Here is a 21,993-nt window from a genome sequence, read left to right on the forward strand (position 1 = left end):
CAATTTAGCTCTCCTCAGACCCTCAGGCTTCAATGTCCATTTCTCCGTGGATTCCCAAAAATAACCTCAGTGACCTGATATGTTTTAAGTCATGAATGTATTATATTTCTTAACTTCTTGGCCTTAATGTTGGCGAATGAGGCAAAAATGGCACAACAAATGTCTGAGGTAACGCAGCAAGTTTCACTAACTTCACCTTATAACCATGTTTGTTTGTCATGTGAATTCATCTAGAGAACCAGATCTGAAGTGAACAAGGTCAGATAATCCTGAAACTTTAAGGTATAGAAACTTTTCTATAGGAACAAACCTTTGCTGTGGCGAATGGATGGAGAGTTCTGGATCAGTTCTTCAATCTCCTGCACACACAGAAAAAACAGATGAAAACCTGGAGCAGACAAGTGCTCTGAGATCTACCTAGAGGGTCCCCTACTAGTTTGTTGCTGCAAGCTTTCTCTTTAACTCTGTTCCTCTTGTTTTCACTGAACACCAAACCCTGGGAAACAGACATGGGAGACATGACTGCAGCCTCCAACGTCAACTCTGCTACCACACAATCAAACAGACCACACCTTACCTCTACCTCACTGCTCTTCCTTTTCCTCTTCACTGTCTTGGAGAGCTTCTTCCTGTCAGCCATGGTGGACCGCAAAGGAGAAGCACAGACATCCTGAAGAAAAAAAAAATTCCTAAGTGTCTGAAGCTGCTTCACCAACACACTGTGATACAGACATGATCACAGCAGCAGGATTCCTGCAGAGTTTTGTGTGAAAGACACAGCAAAACATGTCAAAGTGTGGCAGAAGACAAACAAAGCTTAATGAAATGAGCTCGCCCCATGGAGGTTCAGCTCATTATTTAAACACTTTAAAAAGCAGCAGAAGCTGAATGCTGAAAAAAAGTGTTAAACTTGTTTTTGATCAAGAGCAGAAAAATATGTCTGAATAGAACAAACTGTTTTGGGAGTAAAAATAAATATTGTAAGAGTCACGGCTTTATGATCAGTCCTTTTTCCTGCTGGTTTCCAGAGCATCCATGGCTTCTGGAATATGGTTGCTCTTTGTTGGTTAGGTTTGATGGTGTGTGCAAGACCAGCAGACCTGGTTCTTCTCTGGTTAAGGTAAACAACATTACCTGAGCATCTCTGTGCAAATTCTCCCTCTGCTCCCTTCTCCTCCTCCCTTGCCTCCTCCCACTCTGATTCTCCTTCTCCTCCTCTTCAACCCTCCTGTGCAGTTTCTCCTTCAAACACTGCAGCTCTTAGAGTGAAGACAGAAAGAGAAACCAGTTCCTGACTGAATAAAGCACGGAAATTAGATTTCTGTAAGTTTCATAGAAAGTTTTTTTGTCATTCAATTGAACATTTAAAAAATGTACATATTGAAAGAAATTTTGTTGTCGGCTGTCGGCTCCAATAATTAAGGATCAATAAATAAATAAGGAGTAATTAACGGTTATTACTAAAGGTTATTAAATATACTACTTAAAATACAAGGTTTCCCTCCTTGGGCTGCCACCTTATCGTGGTGGAGGGGTTTGAGTATCCCAATGATCCTAGGAGCTATGCTGTCTGGGGCTTTATGCCTCTGGTAGGGTCACCAAAGACAGACAGGTCCTAGGTGAGGAACCAGACAAAGCACAGCCCGAAGACCCCTTATGATGGAGACAAACTTTGGATCTGGAGTTCCCTCGCCCAGACGCGGGTCACCGGGGYCCCACTCTGGAGCCAGGCCTGGAGGTGGGGCACGATGGCGAGCGCCTGGTGGCCAGGTTTTTACCCACGGAGCCCGGCTGGGCTCAGCCCAAAGAGGAGACGTGGGTCCCCCGTCCAATGGGCTCACCACCTGACGGAGGGGCCAAAGCGGTCGGGTGCATTGTGTTATGGGCGGCAGCCGAGGGAGGGGAGACGGAGCTTTAACTCCCATCTCTGGCAGAACTTCGAACATGTTCCGGGGCAGGTGGGGGACATCGAGTCTGAGTGGACCATGTTCCATACCTCCATTGCCAAGGCGGCTTATAGGAGCTGCGGCCGCAAGGTTGTTGGTCCCTGTCGCGGCGGCAACCCTAGAATCCATTGGTGGACACCTTCGGTGAGGGATGCTGTCAAGCTGAAGAAGGAGTCCTATCGGGTCTTTTTGGCCTGTGGGACTCCAGATGCAGCTGATGGGTACCGGCGGGCGAAACAGCATGCGGCTTGGGTTGTCACTGAGGCAAAAACTCGGGCGTGGGAGGAGTTTGGAGAGGCCATGGAGAMAGACTTCCGTACGGCTTCGAGGCGATTCTGGTCCACCATCCGGCGTCTCAGGAGGTGGAAGCAGTGCAGCACCAACACTGTTTATAGTGGGGATGGTGTGCTGCTGACCTCACAACTCGGGACGTTGTGGGCCGGTGGGCGGAATACTTCGAAGACCTCCTCAATCCCACAAACATGCCTTCTATTGAGGAAGATGAGCCTAGGGACTCTATTTTGGGCTCTCCAATCTCTGGKGACGAGGTCGCCGAGGTGGTCAAAAAGCTCCTCGGTGGCAGGGCCCTGGGGGTGGATGAGATCCGCCTGGAGTTCCTTAGGCTCTGGTGTTGTAGGGTTGTGTTGGCTCATGCGACGCTGCAATATTGCATGGACATCGGGGGCAGTTCCCCTGGATTGGCAGACTGGAGTGGTGGTCACCCTGTTTAAAAAGGGGGACTGGAGGGTTCCCCCTTGGAGTGTGACCCCAATTACAGAGGGGTCACACTCTTAAGCCTCCCTGGTAAGGTCTATTCAGGGGTCCTGGAGAGAAGGGTCCATCGGATAGTTGAACCTCGGATTCAGGAAGAGCAGTGTGGTTTTCGTCCTGGTTGTGGAACCCTGGGAGTTTGCCCAACCAGTCTACATGTGTTTTGTGGACTTGGAGAAGGCGTTCGACTGTGTCCCCAGGGGGGCTTTGTGGGGGGTTCTCCGGGAGTATGGGGTACCGGGCCCTTTGATACGGGCTGTCAGGTCCCTGTATGACCGATGTCGGAGTCTGGTCCGCATTGCCGGCAGTAAGTCGGRCTCGTTTCCGGTAAGAGTTGGACTCCGCCAAGGCTGCCCTTTGTCACAGATTCTGTTCATTACTTTCATGGACAGAATTTCTAGGTGAAGCCGAGGTGTTGAGGGGATCCGTTTTGGTAGGGTGAGAAGCTCGCTCATCCGGGAGGGACTCAAGAGTAGAGCTGCTGCTCCTCCATGTCGAGAGGAGCCAGTTGAGGTGGCTCGGGCATCTGGTAAGGAGGCCTCCTGGACGCCTCCCTGGTGAGGTGTTCCGGGCACGTCCCACCGGGAGGAGGCCTCGGGGAAGACTCAGGACACGCCGGAGGGACTATGTCTCTTGGCTGGCCTGGGAACGCCTTGGGGTTCCCCCGGAGGAGCTGGAAGAAGTGGCTGGGGAGAGGGAAGTCTGGGCCTCCCTTCTGAAGCTGCTGCCCCCGCGACCCGACCTCGGATAAGCGGCAGAAAATAAATGGATGGATGGACAATAAATGATTAAATTAATTGCAGTTTAGTAGTCTTATGCCATGAAGATGTTGTGAAATATGGTTGTTCTGCATTTGAAGCTGCTGAACCTTTTCCCAGAGGGCAGCAGGTAGAACAAATCATGCTGAGGGTAGACGGTGTCTTAAAATTGTCCGAGCCCTGGACAGGCAGTTTCCTTCAAGGATGGAAGGAAGCTCAGCCCTGATGATTCTCTCAGCTTTCTTTACCACTTTCTCTACACGTTGCCAGTCAGCGTTGTTGCATGCGCCAAACCATACAGAGACGTTGCTGTGGTCAGTATACTCTCCATTGTCCCTCTGTGGAAAGTGGTGAGGATGGGAGGGGGGAGGTTTGTTCTTCTCATCCAACATAAAAAGTGCAGATGTTGCTGAGTTTTCTTCACCAGACTCTGGTCTGGTGAAGAAAACTTCACCAGACCAGAGTCACCAGACCCTGGTCTGGTGAAGACCAGGTCAAAGTGGGGGGACCAGGTCAAAGTGTCAGTATCCAAAGGAATCTAATATTCCTGATCTGATCCACTGCAACATCATTGATGAGGAGTGGGGTGTGACTTGGCAGATTTTTCCTGAAATCAACAACAATTTCTTTTGTTGTGTTGACATTCAGGATTAGATGGTTTGCATCACACCAGTCCACCAGATGTTTCACCTCTCCTCTGTAGACCTCAGAATTAAGAGTTCTGTGAGACTCTTAATTGAGGAAAAACTCTCCTCTAATTGGTTCTTCAGGTACTGAATGCGCAACTTAGTAAAGTCTAGTTGCTTGATGAGATCCACCATTGTAGTATTGTCTGCATACTTAATGACGGGGTTCGTACTGAACCTGGCTTGGCAGGTTCAGAAGAGAGGTGGGCTCAGTACACAGCCTGGGTGGAGCCAGTGCTGAGGGAGATGACCCTTGAAGAATTTTTACCAAGCCCTTTTTAAAGGGTTGGTAAAAAAAAAAATGTTTACCAATCCTTCAGTGGATATAGTTTAACAAGGCATCTTCAAAACCACAAAAACTTAGATTTAAGATCAGTAATTCTTAAATCTGGGCACATTTAGGACAATTTGAAGTCTAAAATGGAGCTCATTAAATCAAGACCATCACCAGCAGCCTGTGGAATTCAAACATTCTCACCTAACAACCACACACTCTGAGCAACCCTTTCCTTATATGGTCCTTCCTGTTTGGTGAAGCAGTTTAGTAACTTTCTGATCAAGAGATCCAAGGCAGTGCTCCAACAGTTTTAGGTGAAGCTGACGCATAAATCTGCATTATTAATGGTTCAGAACTTAATAAATCCATTTGATCTGGAAAGTTAAACTATCTGAAAAAAATAAGCCACCTTCTGATAACCCGCAGAGTAAGGTTTGAATTTTGAATATTAAACTGAAAGTAATGTGGTCAGAAAGCTAAAGCTTTATTGCCACTTACTCACAATTTTACTCAATATACTGTAAACCACCATGTTGGTGACTGAAGAGATGGTTGTCATGGGAAACTAGTTTGGGTTTATGAGCAGCAAAAGCATCTGCTACCCTGAAAGCAAAACACAATATTCTTTGTTTTATTGTTATTGTTTTTTTTTTTACTTTGACAAAAAAAAAAAAAAAAAAAAACTGTTAGTTTTTACTATTGCATTACCAAGCATTACTATTGCATCAACATCTGTAGAGCAGCCGTGACATAGTAGGAAAAGTAGTTTTGCAATCAGTTGTAGGTTCGACTACCCCTGAGCAAGGCAATTTATGGATCTGGGATTGAATCGGGCATTTTAACATCTTCACATCCGGAGGAAATCTGTTAGCCAGTGACAGAAACAATTGAAGTTGAAGTGTGGATCTTGGGGGCGGAGCTTGATGAGGGTCATTTGACGGTGAAGCTGTGTGTGTTACCTCGCCTCAGAGTCTCTGCCTGCTGTCGGCTGTCCTCCAGTAGTTGCTCCTTCTCCAGCATGACTCGCTGCAGTCCTAAAGCAGAGGACAGGTATCGGCCAATCAGAGCGCTCCAATCACTCGGGTCGGTTCTAATCTGTCCTAAGTGTTTCTGTCCGAGTATCCAGGTATCAAGTATCATTCAGAGTGTAACTACTAACACATCCATGTCTCTCCACCTTCCCCTACCTGCCACCTCATCCTCCAGTCTGTACTGCAGAGCTCCACCCTCTGACTCTAGCTCTGCCCTTAGATTCTGCAGTTGCTGGCTCAATTCTGCTCTCTGATTTTCCAACTCCTGCTTGAGCTCCACACAGCTGCTGTTGCTGAAAGAGCAGAGGTCACAGAAGGTCAAACAGAGGTCACAAGGTTGCCATGCAGCTGGCTGGAGTCTATGCTGATCACCTGAGAGCCAGCTGCTCTTCCAGTTGCCTCTTCTCTCGCTGCAGCTCTTCCATCTGTTGGGAGATGTGAGCAGACCTCTGCTCCGCTGCTTCACTCTTCTTCTTTTGCTCCTCCATGGCAACTACATTGATGCTGCTGCTCTGTTCCTCCTGCTGCCGAATCAGTCAGTGGGTCATCAGGAGGTTTTTAACAAGCACAACATGATCTCATAAAATAAGAGGAATAACCTTGACTTCCTGTCTCAGACACACCACTTCTTCTGTGAGACTCTTAATTGAGGAAAAACTCTCCTCTAATTGGTTCTCCAGGTACTGAATGCGCAACTTAGTAAAGTCTAGTTGCTTTGACTGGCTGTTGCACGTGTCAGTCTGCTGTTTGAGCTGCATCTCCAGGGCAGTTACCTGGGGAACCAGCATGATCATCAACAGCTGCAACAAAAACCAACCAGAGAAGGAGGAAGACAAAGAGGAAGAGAAAGAAGAGGATAAGGAGCAGCACCTCAGTCTGGAGCTGGAAGATGCCGTTCACAAGAGCTTTGTTCTCCTTCTTTAGCCTGGCTGTTTCCTTCTTCTCCACCTCCAGAGACGAAAGTACGGAGCCACAGTTCAGACACTCATCAAGATCTTTAGGAAGAGGAGAGAGAGAGAGGAGACCATGGAGTAGTTAAATCAAAGTTGGTTCAGGCACGGTCGCCCTTACCATCTCCCTGGAGTTCTCTGGGTCCATATTCCACTTTCCTCCACTGAGAAACGGTATGACATTTGAGGAGGATTTTAAATTCAAGTGAGCTTTTAGCCAAGGAACAGACATGCTATGTCTTATAATTAAGTCTTTAATATGACTCGTTTGGAATAGCACTTCCCACTTCATACTGGAGGATGATGGGAGCATCCTCCACTGTACCCTCCACAGGTCTCTGGGAAGGGCGTAGTGGCCACATGCGCCAATAAAAGATGATAATCCTATTGAATTATTGAAGCTTCATAGCGTCAAACTGGCACATTACAAACATCACAAACAAACATCAGCGATTTGGTAAAATTTCAAACTTTGACAGAATCCACACCTCAAGGAAGCAATGGTTTGTCAATAACTGAGAGTCCAGACCCTCTGGAGGAAGCAGAGTGTGGGACAAGGGGCTGGTTTAACAAACTAAGGTTTCTGAACCTGGTTGTCATGTTTTAGATGCATTTCTGCTGCGTGTTACGTACCACTACTGTCACCCTTGCTCATTCTTCTTTTGACTGGTTGCGGGAGAGTAGGGCCATAATAATAGGTAAGTATTGATGTAAACAAAAGGAAAAGAGAAAAGAAACAAAAACCGGGCACCTGACGAAACACACAGTGTGGTGGGGGCTTACCTTAGATGTCTGATCAACCAGCTGACATCCGTTGAGAAGAGCAAGCCCGCGCGATCCTTCGTCCGTCAAACGCTCTGTTCAATAGTTTTAATTTCTTAATATATATTGTATAGTTTTTCTCCAGGGTTTCCCCCAGTGTATTATAGGCCTGGCGGCCCGCCATGCTTTACTAGCGCCACCGCCAAGCTAAGCCTTCTTGTTTATGTTTTTAGGAAAAAAAAAAATATATATATATATATAAAAAAAATACACTTTCTTTTTTAAGTCGGATTGTTGCTCTCTGTCTCTGTTGCTCTGAGCGTTTCAATGGCGGGGTATATTTATTCCTAAAACATATGTTTATAGAAGATAGGTTTATAGTTTATGCATTTAAAGCCAGACCAGTCACACCGCTGGTGCCTCTGCGCGTTGCCTCGCGTGTGCAGCAGCTCCATGTCTCAAAGTTAACCTTAGCGCAGATCGCACGCGCCTCCTTTTACTCAAACTGGACACAGGCGGACCTATATGGATATGTACATCAACCCCCTGTGAGGAATTATGATTCTTTCCAGAGTTTTTGATCAAGGTAGGAGTTTTAACCCCACTGCGATAGTTCTGGTTGCAGCTCTACATGAACCGCAGGAACAACTTGTAGTCTCTTTCAGAGGTGCGTTGAGCAGCGGTGAGAATGATTTACATTTGTGGACCAAGAATTTTGTGCGACTTTTCCATCTCAACACGCTGCCCAGCACCCGACTGTCTGTGCCGATAAAGTTTATGTCTGTGTCCCCGGTTGGCCGGAGTGTTAGTGATCAACGAAAAAATGTTAATCTTTATGCAGGTTCAGCCTGGTGAGGAGTTTTCGCGCTCTCCTCAGTCATGCATCACACTGATTTTATATTATTTTATTATTATTACTAGAGATGTGCCGATCAGGTTTTTTCCTGCCGATACCAATACCCATCACCCATATGAGGGCCGATCACATAATTTTATTTTATTATTTTTTTTATCATAAACACCACCGGCTAAATTATGTGGAAAAAGGAACCATGAATTCACCTTAATTTAGACAAAAACTTGTTTTTAATAACTTTTTCCAAAAAGAAAACTAAACAAAACAGGCATTGTGCAAATTGTACTGCTATTGATAATACTATCTTTAACAGACTGACAAAATATGAAGGCTCTGAAGAGGCTAAATAATGCAAAGAGCCAAAATGAAGCCTCTCAACATTGCCAAAAAAAATTTAAGTATAAAACTTAACATTCAAAGGCAAATACAGGATCCATTACAATAAACAATCCTGAGTTACTGAATGAAACCTTCCTGATAGCATGGCGGCTAGCTGATTACTGCTAGTTCTGATTGGCTGTTTCTGACTGAGCGGAGATATTATGCAGAACAGGGAGGATATCGATTATTTTTTTAGAGATCATCTTTTTTATTAAACTGTGGCAATAGCAACGCTATAGTTAATTTGTCATCACTATAAGTTTCAGATGTTAGGACAGCGAAAGTTTTAATACGCATGTAAAATGTTTTTTTTTTTTTTTTTTAAGTTATATGCTGCAGCTTTAAGCAGAGGTTCGGTGTGAGAGTCACTACCAGGTGGTGCAGAAGCGGTGCTCCACCTGTCAAACCGTAGCTGTTGAATGAACCGTGGCGACGGTTCAACAGCGAGAACAGAACCAGTGTCTTACATTGCAGCTACTTAAATTATTTTCCAGGTTATTTGTTTAGCTTTCTGACCGTCATGCTAATCCGGGTGAGTGTTTGTAGCTGTGCGCTGCTTTACCTGCTATCTGATCCTCCATATGTCTTTTTTACTGCAGTGAGCCTCGATGTAGCCAAACTCCGTCAAGTATGGCATTGTTTTTATGCCGTATTAGATTCATCGTGTTGATGCATTTTGACCTGCTTCACCCCGAAGTAATTTTCCGCAGCAACCCGCAAACTTCCCCATTCACTCAGTGCGATATAGTTCCACATCGCTTAGGATTTGTTGCTGTGCGTTTGCGCAGTGTGAAGGAAAAAGGAGACCAGCTGCACAGGCAGGCTGCGAAATGAGATGCAAGTGATCGGTTCGTGTGATCGGCAACAAGAGACCGTGATCGGCGATCACCAATCATACACTTTTTCAAGGAAATCGGCCGATTATGATCAGTGGCCGATCGATCGGCACACCTCTAATTATTACTAGTATTATTTTTCCGGTTACATGATGCATCAAACCATATCAAATGCTTTGTCCACTTAGTCAGCTAGACTTAAAGCGCGCAGCTGCGCGGAGATCTGAGAAACTTGTCCTATAAACACGACCAACCAAAATAGTTTCTGTGTAGCCTTGTTAAAACCTCAACAGATACAAAATAGAAGAGCTACTAAAGCCACATTAGCAGCATTTAATTAAATCTCTTCTTTGTTGCACGGATTTACCTCATCATTCAGGGCCGGTCCAACACTGCATGAGGCCTTGAGCAGAATCTGACTTATGGGCCCCTCTTGCTGCTAAAACATTAGCACCTCTAACATCTTCTGTGTTAGATTTAATCTGGGAGAGGGGGAGTAGTTTAACTGGTCAATCTAAAAACAATCAGTTAAAATGGCAGTTTATTAATTTGTATTTGTAAACAAACAGAGCTCAAACTCAAAGATTAAACTCACAGCATCAGATTGTTGCTATGATAAAACAATCCAACTATGAATGTTGTTCTCCGTTCTCTTTTCCTAAAAACGCACCACTTGTTATTTCTTCCGTGGTTGGTCTTGGCAGGCGTGTAAACTCCCCGGTGCTAAAATCCTTTAGCGTCCAGCCAGTTTTTCCAAAACAATCAAAACAAAAGAAAACAAACTTCATTCCGGCCAAAACATGTGACGCTCCCCTCTGGGTTGGTCTGTCCCGAGGTAAAGATACTCTTTTTCCTTCCAGAGCCTTGGAGCACTGCACTTTCAGTTATTTTTCTTAACAAAAACTCTGCTACTGCAGCAGCTTCAAACACACCACGCATCACCCATCAATCTCAGGTGCACCACCAGCCCAGCTAAAAACACCTGGGCTGGCTGTGCCCCGCTCCCACACCAGTGAACGGTCAAAGGTGTCAATATAAAAACAACAAACAATCAGGAGAAGGAAGCCAATGTGAGCATGAAACATGTGGGATACCTGATTGAAATGCATTACCTCTGCAGAATTCCTTATGGGGCCCTGCAGACCTGTAGCCTGTCTTAGGAAGAGGAACACCTAAGACATGCAGGTCATTGGGTCCAGAGGAGTCAGGTTAAGAGACACTGGCCTAGAGGAACATTTACCAGTACCTGTCAGCTCCTGAACCTTCTTTTCCAACTCCAGGTTGTCGTTCTTCAGCTCTTCCAACCCCTTCCTCAGCTCACTGATTGTCTCATCTTTCTTGTCATTTTCCTCCTGCAGCCTCCAGATTTCTTCTTCCAGGACTACTGAGAGAAGAAACCACATAAACCACTTCATATGTCTGTCTGTGCACAGAAGAAAGCTATCATCTGATCTTTGGTTTTTACTATTTATTTCATTTTTATATTTAAAAAAAAGGTAACCAAGAAGCTAAAGATTTTTTAAGATGATACAACTTGAACCATCAAACATTAAGCTCATGTTTGACGAACAGAATCTGCAGAGATAACTGCACACCAGAGTTATATGGTCACCCTTATGACTAAATTTAATCGATAGAGTGATTTATGACCCTAATCATTAATTGCCCCTCCACCCCACACCTGTTATTCTAAAAATACATAAGTGCATACGTAAGAATTCCTTTAACACCTGTTAACTAAAAATAAACATTTCCATCTTTGGTAAACTTTTTCCCGCCGCCTCTTTGAAGTAGCCAATAGAGACAGGTATCGGCACCAGTTAATCTAAAAATACATAAGTGCATACATAAGCATTCCTTTCACATCTGTTAATCCCCCAAAATAGACATTTCCATCTTTGGTAAACTTTTTTCCGCCTCATCAGCAATAAAACGTTTTTCTCTGGTAAGCGTAATTTAAACCCAGCCAGGACATCTGTTAATCCCCCAAAATAGACATTTCCATCTTTCGTAAACTTTTTCCCACCGCCTCTATAAATTAGCCAATAGAAACAGAGACAGGTATCAGCAATAAAACATTTCTCTCTGGTAGGTACAATTTAAACCCAGCACAGGACATCTGTTTGTGAACGATTCAAAGTACAACACATTCAAAAAGGGGAGGGTCGATGGCACAGGTCCTCAGTGTGGGTACTCTTAGGGAATTAAAGTACATCAAGAGTTTCATGAACTTATGAAACTCTTGAAACCTTCAAGAATCTTATGTTGTGTAAGATATTTAAGAAAATATTACTGAAACCGCACTCATGAGTTTCTTTATTTGACTGTTATCTCTAAAATATGTTACTTTTTATGTTGAATACCAGATGTCTCACCTCTTCCCCACAGTTTTTCACTTAGTTCCACGACTGCAGTGAGTTTTATAGTCAATGTTTAGAGCCAGCACAAAGTCTGAAGCGATAGAGGAAATTTACACCAACATGGTACCTGTTGGACAAACTGCATCTAATCACACAGGTAAGAATAACGTTACAGATAAATCTAGTATGTATTTTATTTCATTTTGCTACGGTTCAGGTATTCGTTAAGGTTCGAACAGCTCCGCCTCGGATTTCCATAAAGTCTCGTAGTAAAAGTCACATTAAGACACAATCAGAACGCCTCATGCTGAACCGATCCTCCCCACAACCATCCTCTCAACATTTGTTTATCATGTCAGAGTATTAACAAAAAAGAAAAACACAGAGTACAACGGATAAAATTGTTGCTTTATAATCCACAGCAAGTGTGGCTTTAGGTTTTATGTAACACCATGCTTATAAGCTACATAATGATTGTTGGTAAATAATATCACACTGAACACAAATCCTAATCATCGATCTCTACTGGATCTGCTCCCCTCTGCTTCTGCAGCCCCTGAATTAACAGGAACACTGATGTTTGTCCGTTCTGTAAGAAAAAAAAAAGAAGAAGTTTTGTTTCTTTTACACTGTTGTTTTTAGCACATGGAAATGATACAGTACTTCAGTTAAAATAAAAGTTATTCATCTACATATTTGTTTAGCCACAAAAGGAAAGTTATTAGCAATACTCTGCAATTTAGAGTGGAAAAGTTTTTTAGACATTTTAATGAGATCCATTTTTTTTTAAAGTTTGGACAAACCTTAAAGTGTATTCATCTCGTGGAGCCGTTTCATTGAAGTTAGTGTTTGTGGAGGGAAACTTGCTGTCGCTGTTCTGCTCAGTCAGAACGTTACTAATGTCAGAAAAATTTGCTGTCAAGTCATAGGCTGGAAAAAAAAATCAACAAGCATGTTTGCAAAAAAAGAAGTCGCATTGTAGTTTCACTTAAACTTATAAAATAGTTTCATGAATTTGGTTATACATGTAGAATTTAAACTGAGGTAACACTGAACAATAAATAGTTGGGTAAATAGTGTGAAAAAGAGGAGATGTTAAAGACATGCTAACCTAAATGGCTGCAAATGCATCCATTGCTGAAAATGAATCAAACTCTCGTAACAGTGTAATGATTCACCTCTCTGCAACACTGAGTCACCAAGCGTTATACTTTTCAAACCCTTGTTATTTGGTCAATTTGATTTCAGAAGAGCCGATGACATTTTTATTACAGAAACATAAAATTTACTCTTTTAAAGTTTACTCATCTCTAAGATGACTAGAAGACACACTGCGTACACTGAGGGCGATGAGTTCAACCAAAAGTAAAACATTCAGGATTCCCAAAAACATAGCCACATAGAGGCAGAGCTTCTCTTTGGAGCTGTTCGAACCTCAACAAAAACCTGAACCGTAGCAAAATGTAATACAATACATACTAGATTTATCTGTAACTTTATTCTTACCTGTGTGATTAGATGCAGTTTGTCCAACAGGTACCATGTTGGCGTAAATTTCCTCTATCGCTTCAGACTCGGTGCTGCTTTAAACATTGACTATAAAATCCACTGCAGTCGTGGAACTAAGTGAAAAACTGTGGGGAAGATGTGAGACGTCTGGTATTCAACATAAAAAGTAAAATATTTTAGAGATAAGTCAAATAAAGAAACTCATGTGTGCGGTTTCAGTATTATTTTCTTAAATATGTTACACAACATAAGATTCTTGAAGGTTTCAGGAGTTTCATAAGTTCATTTTTGCCGATTGGGTTCTGTATCAATGAATATTTATTTCTCCTTTGTTTTCCTTCAACTCGGTTAATCCTACTCATAACAAACACATTACACTATTCTATCGGTGAAGAAAATAATTGCACAACTTTGCAGTCTACTGCATGGTATCAAAAATTTAAAATGGTTTTAAATCACTGATATAAGGATGAAAAATATCTGATATCAGGATGTTGTGATGTTCCTGCTCCTTCTGTCCAAACATATTTCCTAAAGGGTTATACATTGTTGGAGCAGATGACTGGTTCCCTCCTTGGGATCATATGGACCCATCAGTTTTACAGGTCTCATTCTGTCCTGATAACTACTAGATGCCCAGTAAACTCAACTATCAACTGTTTTCTTTCTATATCCTCTTCCAACCCTATTCCTTGTCTTCTTACCGTCTCACTCCAGTAGCAGAAACACGGACATTAAGGAACCACAATCCCTGGATTGTTTTACTACTAAACTTCTATAACCGCTGGATCGAATAATTATGGAATTGTACGTATATATTCATAATTTAAAGGTATATACTTTTAGGTCTGCCATCTAGTAAAAAGCTGCATGAGCTGGCTACTGCTGTCTAAAACTCAGTCACCATGTCTTCTCATCTTCTGAAAGAACCATAAAGGAGATCAACAGTTTGACAAACAGTTTGGTTTGTGAAGCACCGCCTCACTGGGAGGGAATCGAAAGGCTAACATGCCAATCAGGTGCAAGTTGGGCAGGTTAAAGTATGAGAAACCAGATGCTGCATTCAAAGCATGAAGAAGACCAGCAAGCAAAGCATTCACAGAGTGGATCTAGTAGAATATCAGAGTACAGGAGATACAGGACGGAAGGTTTGACTGAATCAAGACATTGTCCAGAAGTTCAGACTGGCTAATTGGCAAATTGCTAGCTAAGTATGTGGATCAGGAAAATAAGTTGTAGTTACTTAAATTTATGCAAACCAATTGCCCCAAAATATTCAATTACAGCAACATGTAAAAGACAAGTGTAGTTACCTTGTGTGATTTTGGCAAACAATATTCTTAAACGTATCCAAAATATTATTCTCTGCAAAATTTCTTATATTTTCTGCTTACAGCAGCAGTGTCCCAATGGGAGGGGTTTGAGTGTCCCAATGATCCTAGGAGCTATGCTGTCTGGGGCCTTATGCCCCTGGTAGGGTCACCCAAGGCAGAAAGGTCCTAGGTGAGGGACCAGACAAAGGGCAGCCCGAAGACCCCTTAAGATGGACACAAACTTTGGACTTGGTTTTCCCTCGCCCGGACGCGGGTCACCGGGGCCCCACTCTCGAGCCAGGCCTGGAGGTGGGGCACGATGGCGAGCGCCTGGAGCCGGGCTTTTACCCACGGAGCCCGGCCGGGCTCAGCCCGAAGAGGAGACGTGGGTCCCCCTTCCGATGGGCTCACCACCCGTCGGAGGGGCTAAAGGGGTCGGGTGCATTGTGCTAGGGGCGGCAGCCGAGGGAGGGGATCCTGGCACTCTGATCCTCGGCTGCAGAAGCTGGCTCTTGGGACGTGGAACGTCACCTCTCTGGTGGGGAAGGAACCGGAGCTAGTGTGCGAGGCTGAGAGGTTCCGGCTAGAAATAGTCGGCCTCACCTCGACACATGGCACTGGTTCTGGAACCAGTCTCCTTGAGAGGGGCTGGACGTACTTCCACTCTCGAGTTGCCCACAGTGAGAGGCGCCGGGCTGTAGTGGGCATACTTGTTGCCCCCCGTCTGGGCGCCTGTACGTTGGAGTTCAGTCCGGTGAATGAGAGGGTAGCCTCCCTCCGCCTACGGGTGGGAGAACAGGTTCTGACTGTTGTTTGTGCTTAAGGGCCAAAGAGCAGTTCAGATTACCCACCCTTCTTGGAGTCCTTAGAGGGGGTACTGGAGAGAGCCCCTCCTGGGGACTCCCTTGTTCTACTGGGGGACTTCAATGCTCACGTGGGCAATGACAGWGAGACCTGGAGAGGCGTGGTTGGGAGAAACGGCCCACCCCGATCTGAACTTGAGTGGTGTTCTGTTGTTGGACTTCTGTGCTCGTCACGGATTGTCCATCACGAACACCATGTTCAGGCATAAGGGCTGTCGTGAAAACTGGTATGAGAATGTGAGATCTGTCCAGGAACACGCAGAAAACGGAATAAAGGTCTGAGAAATAACAGCAAATCTTGTATATTGATTTAATGATGATTAAGAGAAAACAGGTATAAAACATAATACACATGTGAAAGTAAGAATGTAATGTGTAATCAAAATATATGTTCTGTATTTTTGATTAGTTAAAATGTTATAATGCATTATGGAAATTTAAGTTTGTACCTTTGAGTTAACAGTAACAGCTTGATTGTTGTGTAATGATCATTAATTATTATTAAAGATTAGGAATGATGAGTGAGGAAGAGACATACTGAAGTAATAAGTTGATAAAGTAACACATTGATTATGTTTTGTGATGAATTACAGAGATGAAATGAAGAAAGACTTAAGATAATAAGAAATAGAATAAACTGTGTTGCAATGAGTACGCTGAGCTGGGCGGAGGTGCTGAGGAAACAGATGGCCAGTAGAAAAAGAGAAGTACATAAGAGAGTTGGTGCACTGAGTCATGAGAAAAAGGGAAGTACCTAAGAGAGTTGCGGCAATGAGTCATGAGGGAGGAGATGGTTGGGGAAAGTTGGGACTTTCCACAGACAGTGGGACGGTTCGAAAGTCACGTAACAACCTCTCCCATAAACAACCATGGGTTGAGAGAGTATAAAAACCAGCGGATAGGGGAAGGTAGAGGTTCTTTGTCCGCGGCGCAGAAGAGGAGCCAACAAGGGGACGCAGGCTAAAGACCAGCAGAGGACCGCACCACGGGACCAAGGGAAGCTCAAAACTTCACGCCGCCAAGAAGGGCAGAGTTCCACCAGCCCCAACCCTGGTTCCTGATCCGACCAACTCCTCTGCCTCTACCCAACGTTCTCCACTCTACTGCAGCAGACTTGGAGAAGAGACGGAGGTCATTTAATGACAAAGATTCTGAACATTAAAAGGACAACGAACAGTTCCGCTCAGCTCCTCTTCTGAAAGAGGACTTTGCTCCGTCTGGACAAAGACTTTGGCCAAGGATATCTGAAGATTACAGCTGCCGAGACCAAGTGCCATCGGGTATGAGTTGACCTACCTCCACCCCCAAAGCCTCGCTCAGTAAACTTAGTGACACAGGTTAGGGATAGGAAAGAAGACAGGATGTGATTGATTTTAAGTTGATTTTATTACATTCTTAATTTTATAATCTTTGGAAAGTAAACCTGCTTGTCATTTGCCCCTGCTAAAGCTTGCTTAATAAAGTTATATTCTAAAATATTAATGAGAGTTGTGGACAGTGAATTTAATTGTGTCATTTTAATCATTATTGGTTCTCCTGATTGTAGTGAAATTAGCATACATGATTCTAGAGATATGGTGGCTTTGTATTTTCCTCTGGTGAGTGTTAGAATAATGACCCTGGGATTTAAATCCAAGTCACTGAACCCAATCTAGCCGTTAATTACTAGAGGAGCTACCGTTAACAGGAGTGGTTGTAGGGGTTATGCAGCTGTGAGGGCTACTCAGTTGACTGTTACTCAACTGAAAAGGGTCATAACTTCTGGATCGAAGGTAGTTAGAGCTAGACGAGTCCTTTCCGCCCCCAGTTTGACTAGATAATCCTCCATAAACTATTTCTAGGGTAAGACCCAAGTTTTGGGGATTTTCCGGACCTGTTAGACAGAGAACTGGGCAGTAGCGAGTCCGAGGAGTGGTGAGACGTAGGCGGGTCTTACAGGGCGTCCATATGTGCACTTGGCACCAGGACGCCCTAGGCCGCAGTTCGATGATTGACTTTGTCATCGTCTCATCGGATTTGCGGCCGTATGTCTTGGACACTAGGCCTGATACTCTGTACTCGGTGCTAGCGTGGCTAACACGATTACAGTTTAGTAAAAGCTAACGTGGCTAACACGATTACAGTTTAGTAAAAAGCCTTTTCAGGTGAAATAAAAATCTTTAATGTATGTCAGATACGGTACACATTGCATATTGATCTGTTCAGCTAAGACTAACAGACAGGCTTCAGGATGTAGAAGTTGTATCGGTACTGTCATTATGCTGTACTTGGCTAAAAGGTTATCATAATGGATGTGTTTATTGTTGACTTTATTTGTTTCATTCACTAAACACAAAGAAAGCAAAGCAATAATACTTGCGCCAGCAGACACTCCTTTGTTCTTATTGATCCTACGACGGTTGAGCTGCGGTTGAGCTGCAAATGCGGTCGTGCACAAGCTTTGATCCAAGCAAGGCTTTCAGTTTCAGATTTTGGAAATCTGTGAATTTTAGTTCCACAAACACGATCAGGATACCTGACATCGCCTGTACGGATACCCCACTGACGGAGAACCATTTTTTTTCCGAGTCCTGACGCAAAAACTTTGTCGGTCTGGTAGTCCACAATGTACATTAGCATGAGTTTGTGAGACGGTAAGGCACGTGATAGCTGTGCAGTGACGTCAAATGGGCATTAGCCAATGAAACGCAGACCCTGTGGTAAGGTCCATTGCAGAGGTCCTGAAGAAGAGGGGTCAACACCGCAAATACTGACTTGCTGCATTAACTCATTCTAACTGTCAATAAAAGCTTTTGTTACTCATAATATGATTGCAATTGTATTTCTGCATGTGATGAAAACATCTGACATACACACATGAAAACCAGAGGGCAGCAGATCATGTGAAAATATAATATTTGTGTCATTCTCAAAACTTTTGGCCATGACTGTACACTTACCAGAGAAAAATCTTTTATTGCTGATACCTGTTTCTACTGGCTAATTCAAAGAGGCAGCGGGAAAAAGTTTACCAAAGATGGAAATGTTGATTTTTAGTTAACAGGATTAAATTTTGTCATAAGGGTGACCATATAACTCTTTCACACAAGTGGGGAGAATGTCAGTTAATACTGACGATGATGTTAAACGGAGGCTTTCTAAGGTAACATATGCAATGACTGACATGGATGAACCTCTCAGGGTTTTTCAGAGGAAACATGATCATGACCAGAGGAAAACATTTAAACCTCTCTTCTTGACTGCTCCTCCTCCCTGCCCCTCTGCGTCATCTCGTTGGCGCTTACAGCTCTTCTTCCTCTCTTCCTCTGCTCTCTGGTCCTCTCTGGTCCTCCTCCCACAGGTACAGGTGGCCGGTCTCTGAAAGACAGCAGCATTCTCTCAGATATTAGGAAACAGGAGCATCAGAGGCATCAAGTCTGACAGAAAACAGTCTGATGGAGGAAGCAGCAGAGTGTTTACGTCTTGTGTGGTGTTCCTCAGGTCTTCCTGGAGTTTACTGATGTCATCTTTCTGCTCACAGATTTCTGACAGTTCTGAGAACCTTTGCTGCTGCTCCAGACTCTGATGAAAGCCAACACAGTTCTACCAGTTAAATAAGAACAGAGACCACTGTTGCCTTGTTAAAACTAACAGAGGGAGTAGAATCTCCTGCATGGGGTCAAACTGTAAACAGAGCAACAACGTGCAGTTTAACGTTCCTCTGCACCTAGTGAACTGACCTGAAGTTTAACTCATCCTTCTATGTGTGTGAGTGTGTGTCTGAGGGGCACTAGACTTCAGTTCTTAAGCATGATTTTAGATTTCCTTACTGATACCTCCAGTATGTCCTGGCCTGGCGTATTGACAGTTGCAGGAAGTAGAAAAAGTGAAGAGCACTTTGGGGTTATTTTGCAATCAGCTGCAAAAGTTCTACAGAGAACACTTATTTTTTTTAAACTCAGAGATGACACTGCTGTCAATGCTCATTTTATTTCCAGAGTTCACAAAGTCGGTCTCTGTCTCAATACTAACCTTCATGGCTTCCTGCAACTGCTCATGAGACTGCAGCTTCTCTAACCGCAGCTCCTCCAACTCTGCAGGCATAAAGCAGCACAAAAAATAAAAGCATGAGGAATTTATCCAAGAAAGTATGTCATGTAAATGTAGAACTGGACTGTTTTCTCCAGTTCTAAATTAATGATTCAGTTCTCATGTCTTCTTGTTCCCTTCCAGTGTGTTATCGCGGTATATATTAACAGTTTTCCAGTCTGTCCAACAAGTCCTGGTATTTACCCCTCTTCAGAAAAATGCATTAAGTTTACCCCACAGTGGAGCAGGAATTTCTTTGATGCGTTTAAATCTGATGTGCACGTTTGCATGGATCTGTATTGTGCATCGGATTGTCGGTGGAGTATGTGTGTACCTGCAGAGTGTGTCTGTTCAGACAGACAATGTTGGACGCTCTGAGCATCATCTCTGATCTTCTTCAGGTCTTCAGTCATGGAGCTGATGATTCCCCCCAAATCCGCTGCCTCCTGACAGAAGAGAAACTGGTCAACACCGAGGCTCCATGTACCTGCTCCACTTCAGACTAAAATCTGTCCCCCCCACCCTGACACAAACTGTGATGATACATAAGTTTAGGAATTAAAATCCCTAAGAAAGGTTAAAGGTGCACTATGTAACTTTATAAGAATGTTTTTTACATATTTGTTAAGACTGTCACCATGTAGTTTGTGCGAGAATGTTATGAGACAGATAATCTAAAAACGTAGCTTCTCCACCTTCTTTCGGCACTCCCACTAATAACTGCAGAAATACACAGTCAATCAGAAACAACCAATCAGAGAAGGGCTGTCAATCATGCTTGAGTGCGCATTGGTCACAGCCTCCACCTCGTTCTCTCTACCCTACATAGTCAGCCTTCTATCACCTAAAAAACATTTCCAGAATTGAAGGAATAACATCCCAGTAAAATGTAGAGAAAGTCATCCATGCGTTTATCTTTAGTCTGTTGCATTTATTACTGCAACAGTGATCAGAGGTTTGCCTAAATAAATAAATAAATAAATCAGAAAGCTGCAGTTGATCCATAATGCTACTGCTGGCTTCCTCACTAACACCAGGAAGAATGGCCCAGTTCTAAAGTCCTTTCACTGAGAGAATATATTTTATTGTTAGTTTATTTAATGTCATTCAATATTTTTTTTAATTAAATAAAAGCAATAGCTGTTGACCTGAAAATAGAGCATCATTCATTACCAAACAAAGAACAGTTCTGATTAACTGGAGCGATTCCTATCGCTAACTGTTCAAAGGAATCCATTCGCTAGTGAAGGACACCTCTGTTAGAATTATTATGCATTTACATTAATCACTTTTACCTTAGTAGTCTTATATTACTATTTTGATTTACATTTAGAAGTGTTAGTTTTTTACTGTGCGTGTTAAAACTTTTGACTACTGTGTTGAAAACTTTTGATCCACTCACAGAATGTCTCTGCAGCATGATTATCTCTAATAACAGACTGTTCTCCCCATACGTGGGAGAAATCGCTCTCATGAAAGGACTAGATGACCTGTGTGTAGAGACAAAACTTGCCTTTTCTTTTTATCTCTCTCTTCTCTGACAATGAAGACAAGCTCGGTAACACTTATTTGAAGGGATGTGCATAAGACTGACATGACACTGTCATAACACCTGTCATGAACATAAAGAAGTCTTTATGAATGTTTATGACAGTTGTCATAATTGTCATTTGGTAAATAATGACACTTTTAATGCAAAGTTGCTCTAAAAGTTGCATTTAAAGTCCATTAAAAATGCCAACTTTGCATTAAATTATCATAATTTACAAGATCATGTAAGATAACAGGTGTTATGTCATGTTTATGACAGTGTCATGTCAGTCTTATGCATACCCCTTCAAATAAAGTGTTACCACAAGATCTAATTGAAAGATTTCAGAACATCCAGTGAACGGTTTGGAGGAGGAGTTTACTGAGTCTTCTCGCTTTTGCAAAAGCTTGAATGAAAACTAATATACGTTTTATACGTTGGTAGGTTGAAAAATTACCCATCAACCTCAACATTCAGCAGCTACAACTCAGCTTCCTCTCAGTAGTCCTGGAGTTGTTTTTTTTTCACCAGTATCTGTAGCTTTTCTTTTGAGTAACCCATTTTAAGCCAGATTTACATGATAATTTTTAACACTATCCTTTGGTAAGCTAACTATAGCGTGGTACTTTGACCTCACATCAGGCAAATAAACCGTAGTTTACATGCAGTACCTCTCGCGGACCATAGTTTGAGTAGGACTGATCTAGACCAAAGACCTACATGTTTAGAATTGATTTTGAACCATAATATATAAAACATTGACCAAAAAATTTGATATATATGATTTTGATTATGGCACTCATCAACAGTGATGGCTAGTTACTTTGGAAAAAATAACTTTAATCAGATTACTGATTACTCCTTGAAAAAGTAACTTTTATAGTTCCTTTCAGCAGCTGCTGGCAACACTACGCCACCTGTGGAAATTACATTGATCTTTGCAAATACTTAATTACAAGTTATGTCATAATGGTAACATCAACAATGTATCTACTTCTAAGGCTGAACTGAAGGGGAGATTGTTTAATGGCTACAACAGCCAAAAAATATTTTTTTGCATGTTTTTTGTGTTGCACTGTTGACTGGAAAACTCTA

General features: G+C 43.0%; 1 protein-coding gene across 6 annotated transcripts in view; it reads right to left on the reverse strand.

Annotated features, from left to right (window-relative positions):
• LOC103482151 (kinesin-like protein KIF20A) overlaps window positions 1–21,993 on the reverse strand; it is a 53,366-nt gene that overhangs the window by 8,994 nt on the left and 22,379 nt on the right. For 4 of the 6 annotated variants that reach the window (XM_008438127.2, XM_008438123.2, XM_008438124.2 and 1 more), the window contains 14 exons: window positions 19,702–19,813; window positions 19,311–19,372; window positions 18,759–18,860; window positions 18,527–18,656; window positions 10,501–10,638; window positions 6,340–6,464; window positions 6,069–6,242; window positions 5,842–5,993; window positions 5,626–5,762; window positions 5,398–5,472; window positions 1,135–1,259; window positions 578–670; window positions 434–496; window positions 311–359 (listed from right to left, as the gene is read on the reverse strand). In XM_008438127.2, coding sequence (XP_008436349.1) covers window positions 311–359; window positions 434–496; window positions 578–670; window positions 1,135–1,259; window positions 5,398–5,472; window positions 5,626–5,762; window positions 5,842–5,993; window positions 6,069–6,242; window positions 6,340–6,464; window positions 10,501–10,638; window positions 18,527–18,656; window positions 18,759–18,860; window positions 19,311–19,372; window positions 19,702–19,813 — 1,537 coding nt within the window. The remainder of the gene's footprint in view (window positions 1–310; window positions 360–433; window positions 497–577; window positions 671–1,134; window positions 1,260–5,397; window positions 5,473–5,625; window positions 5,763–5,841; window positions 5,994–6,068; window positions 6,243–6,339; window positions 6,465–10,500; window positions 10,639–18,526; window positions 18,657–18,758; window positions 18,861–19,310; window positions 19,373–19,701; window positions 19,814–21,993) is intronic. The other 2 variants (XM_017310980.1, XM_008438128.2) reach the window with 2 other exon arrangements.

Source organism: Poecilia reticulata, linkage group LG19 (assembly GCF_000633615.1).
Source record: "Poecilia reticulata strain Guanapo linkage group LG19, Guppy_female_1.0+MT, whole genome shotgun sequence".
Classification (NCBI taxonomy): Eukaryota; Metazoa; Chordata; class Actinopteri; order Cyprinodontiformes; family Poeciliidae; genus Poecilia; species Poecilia reticulata.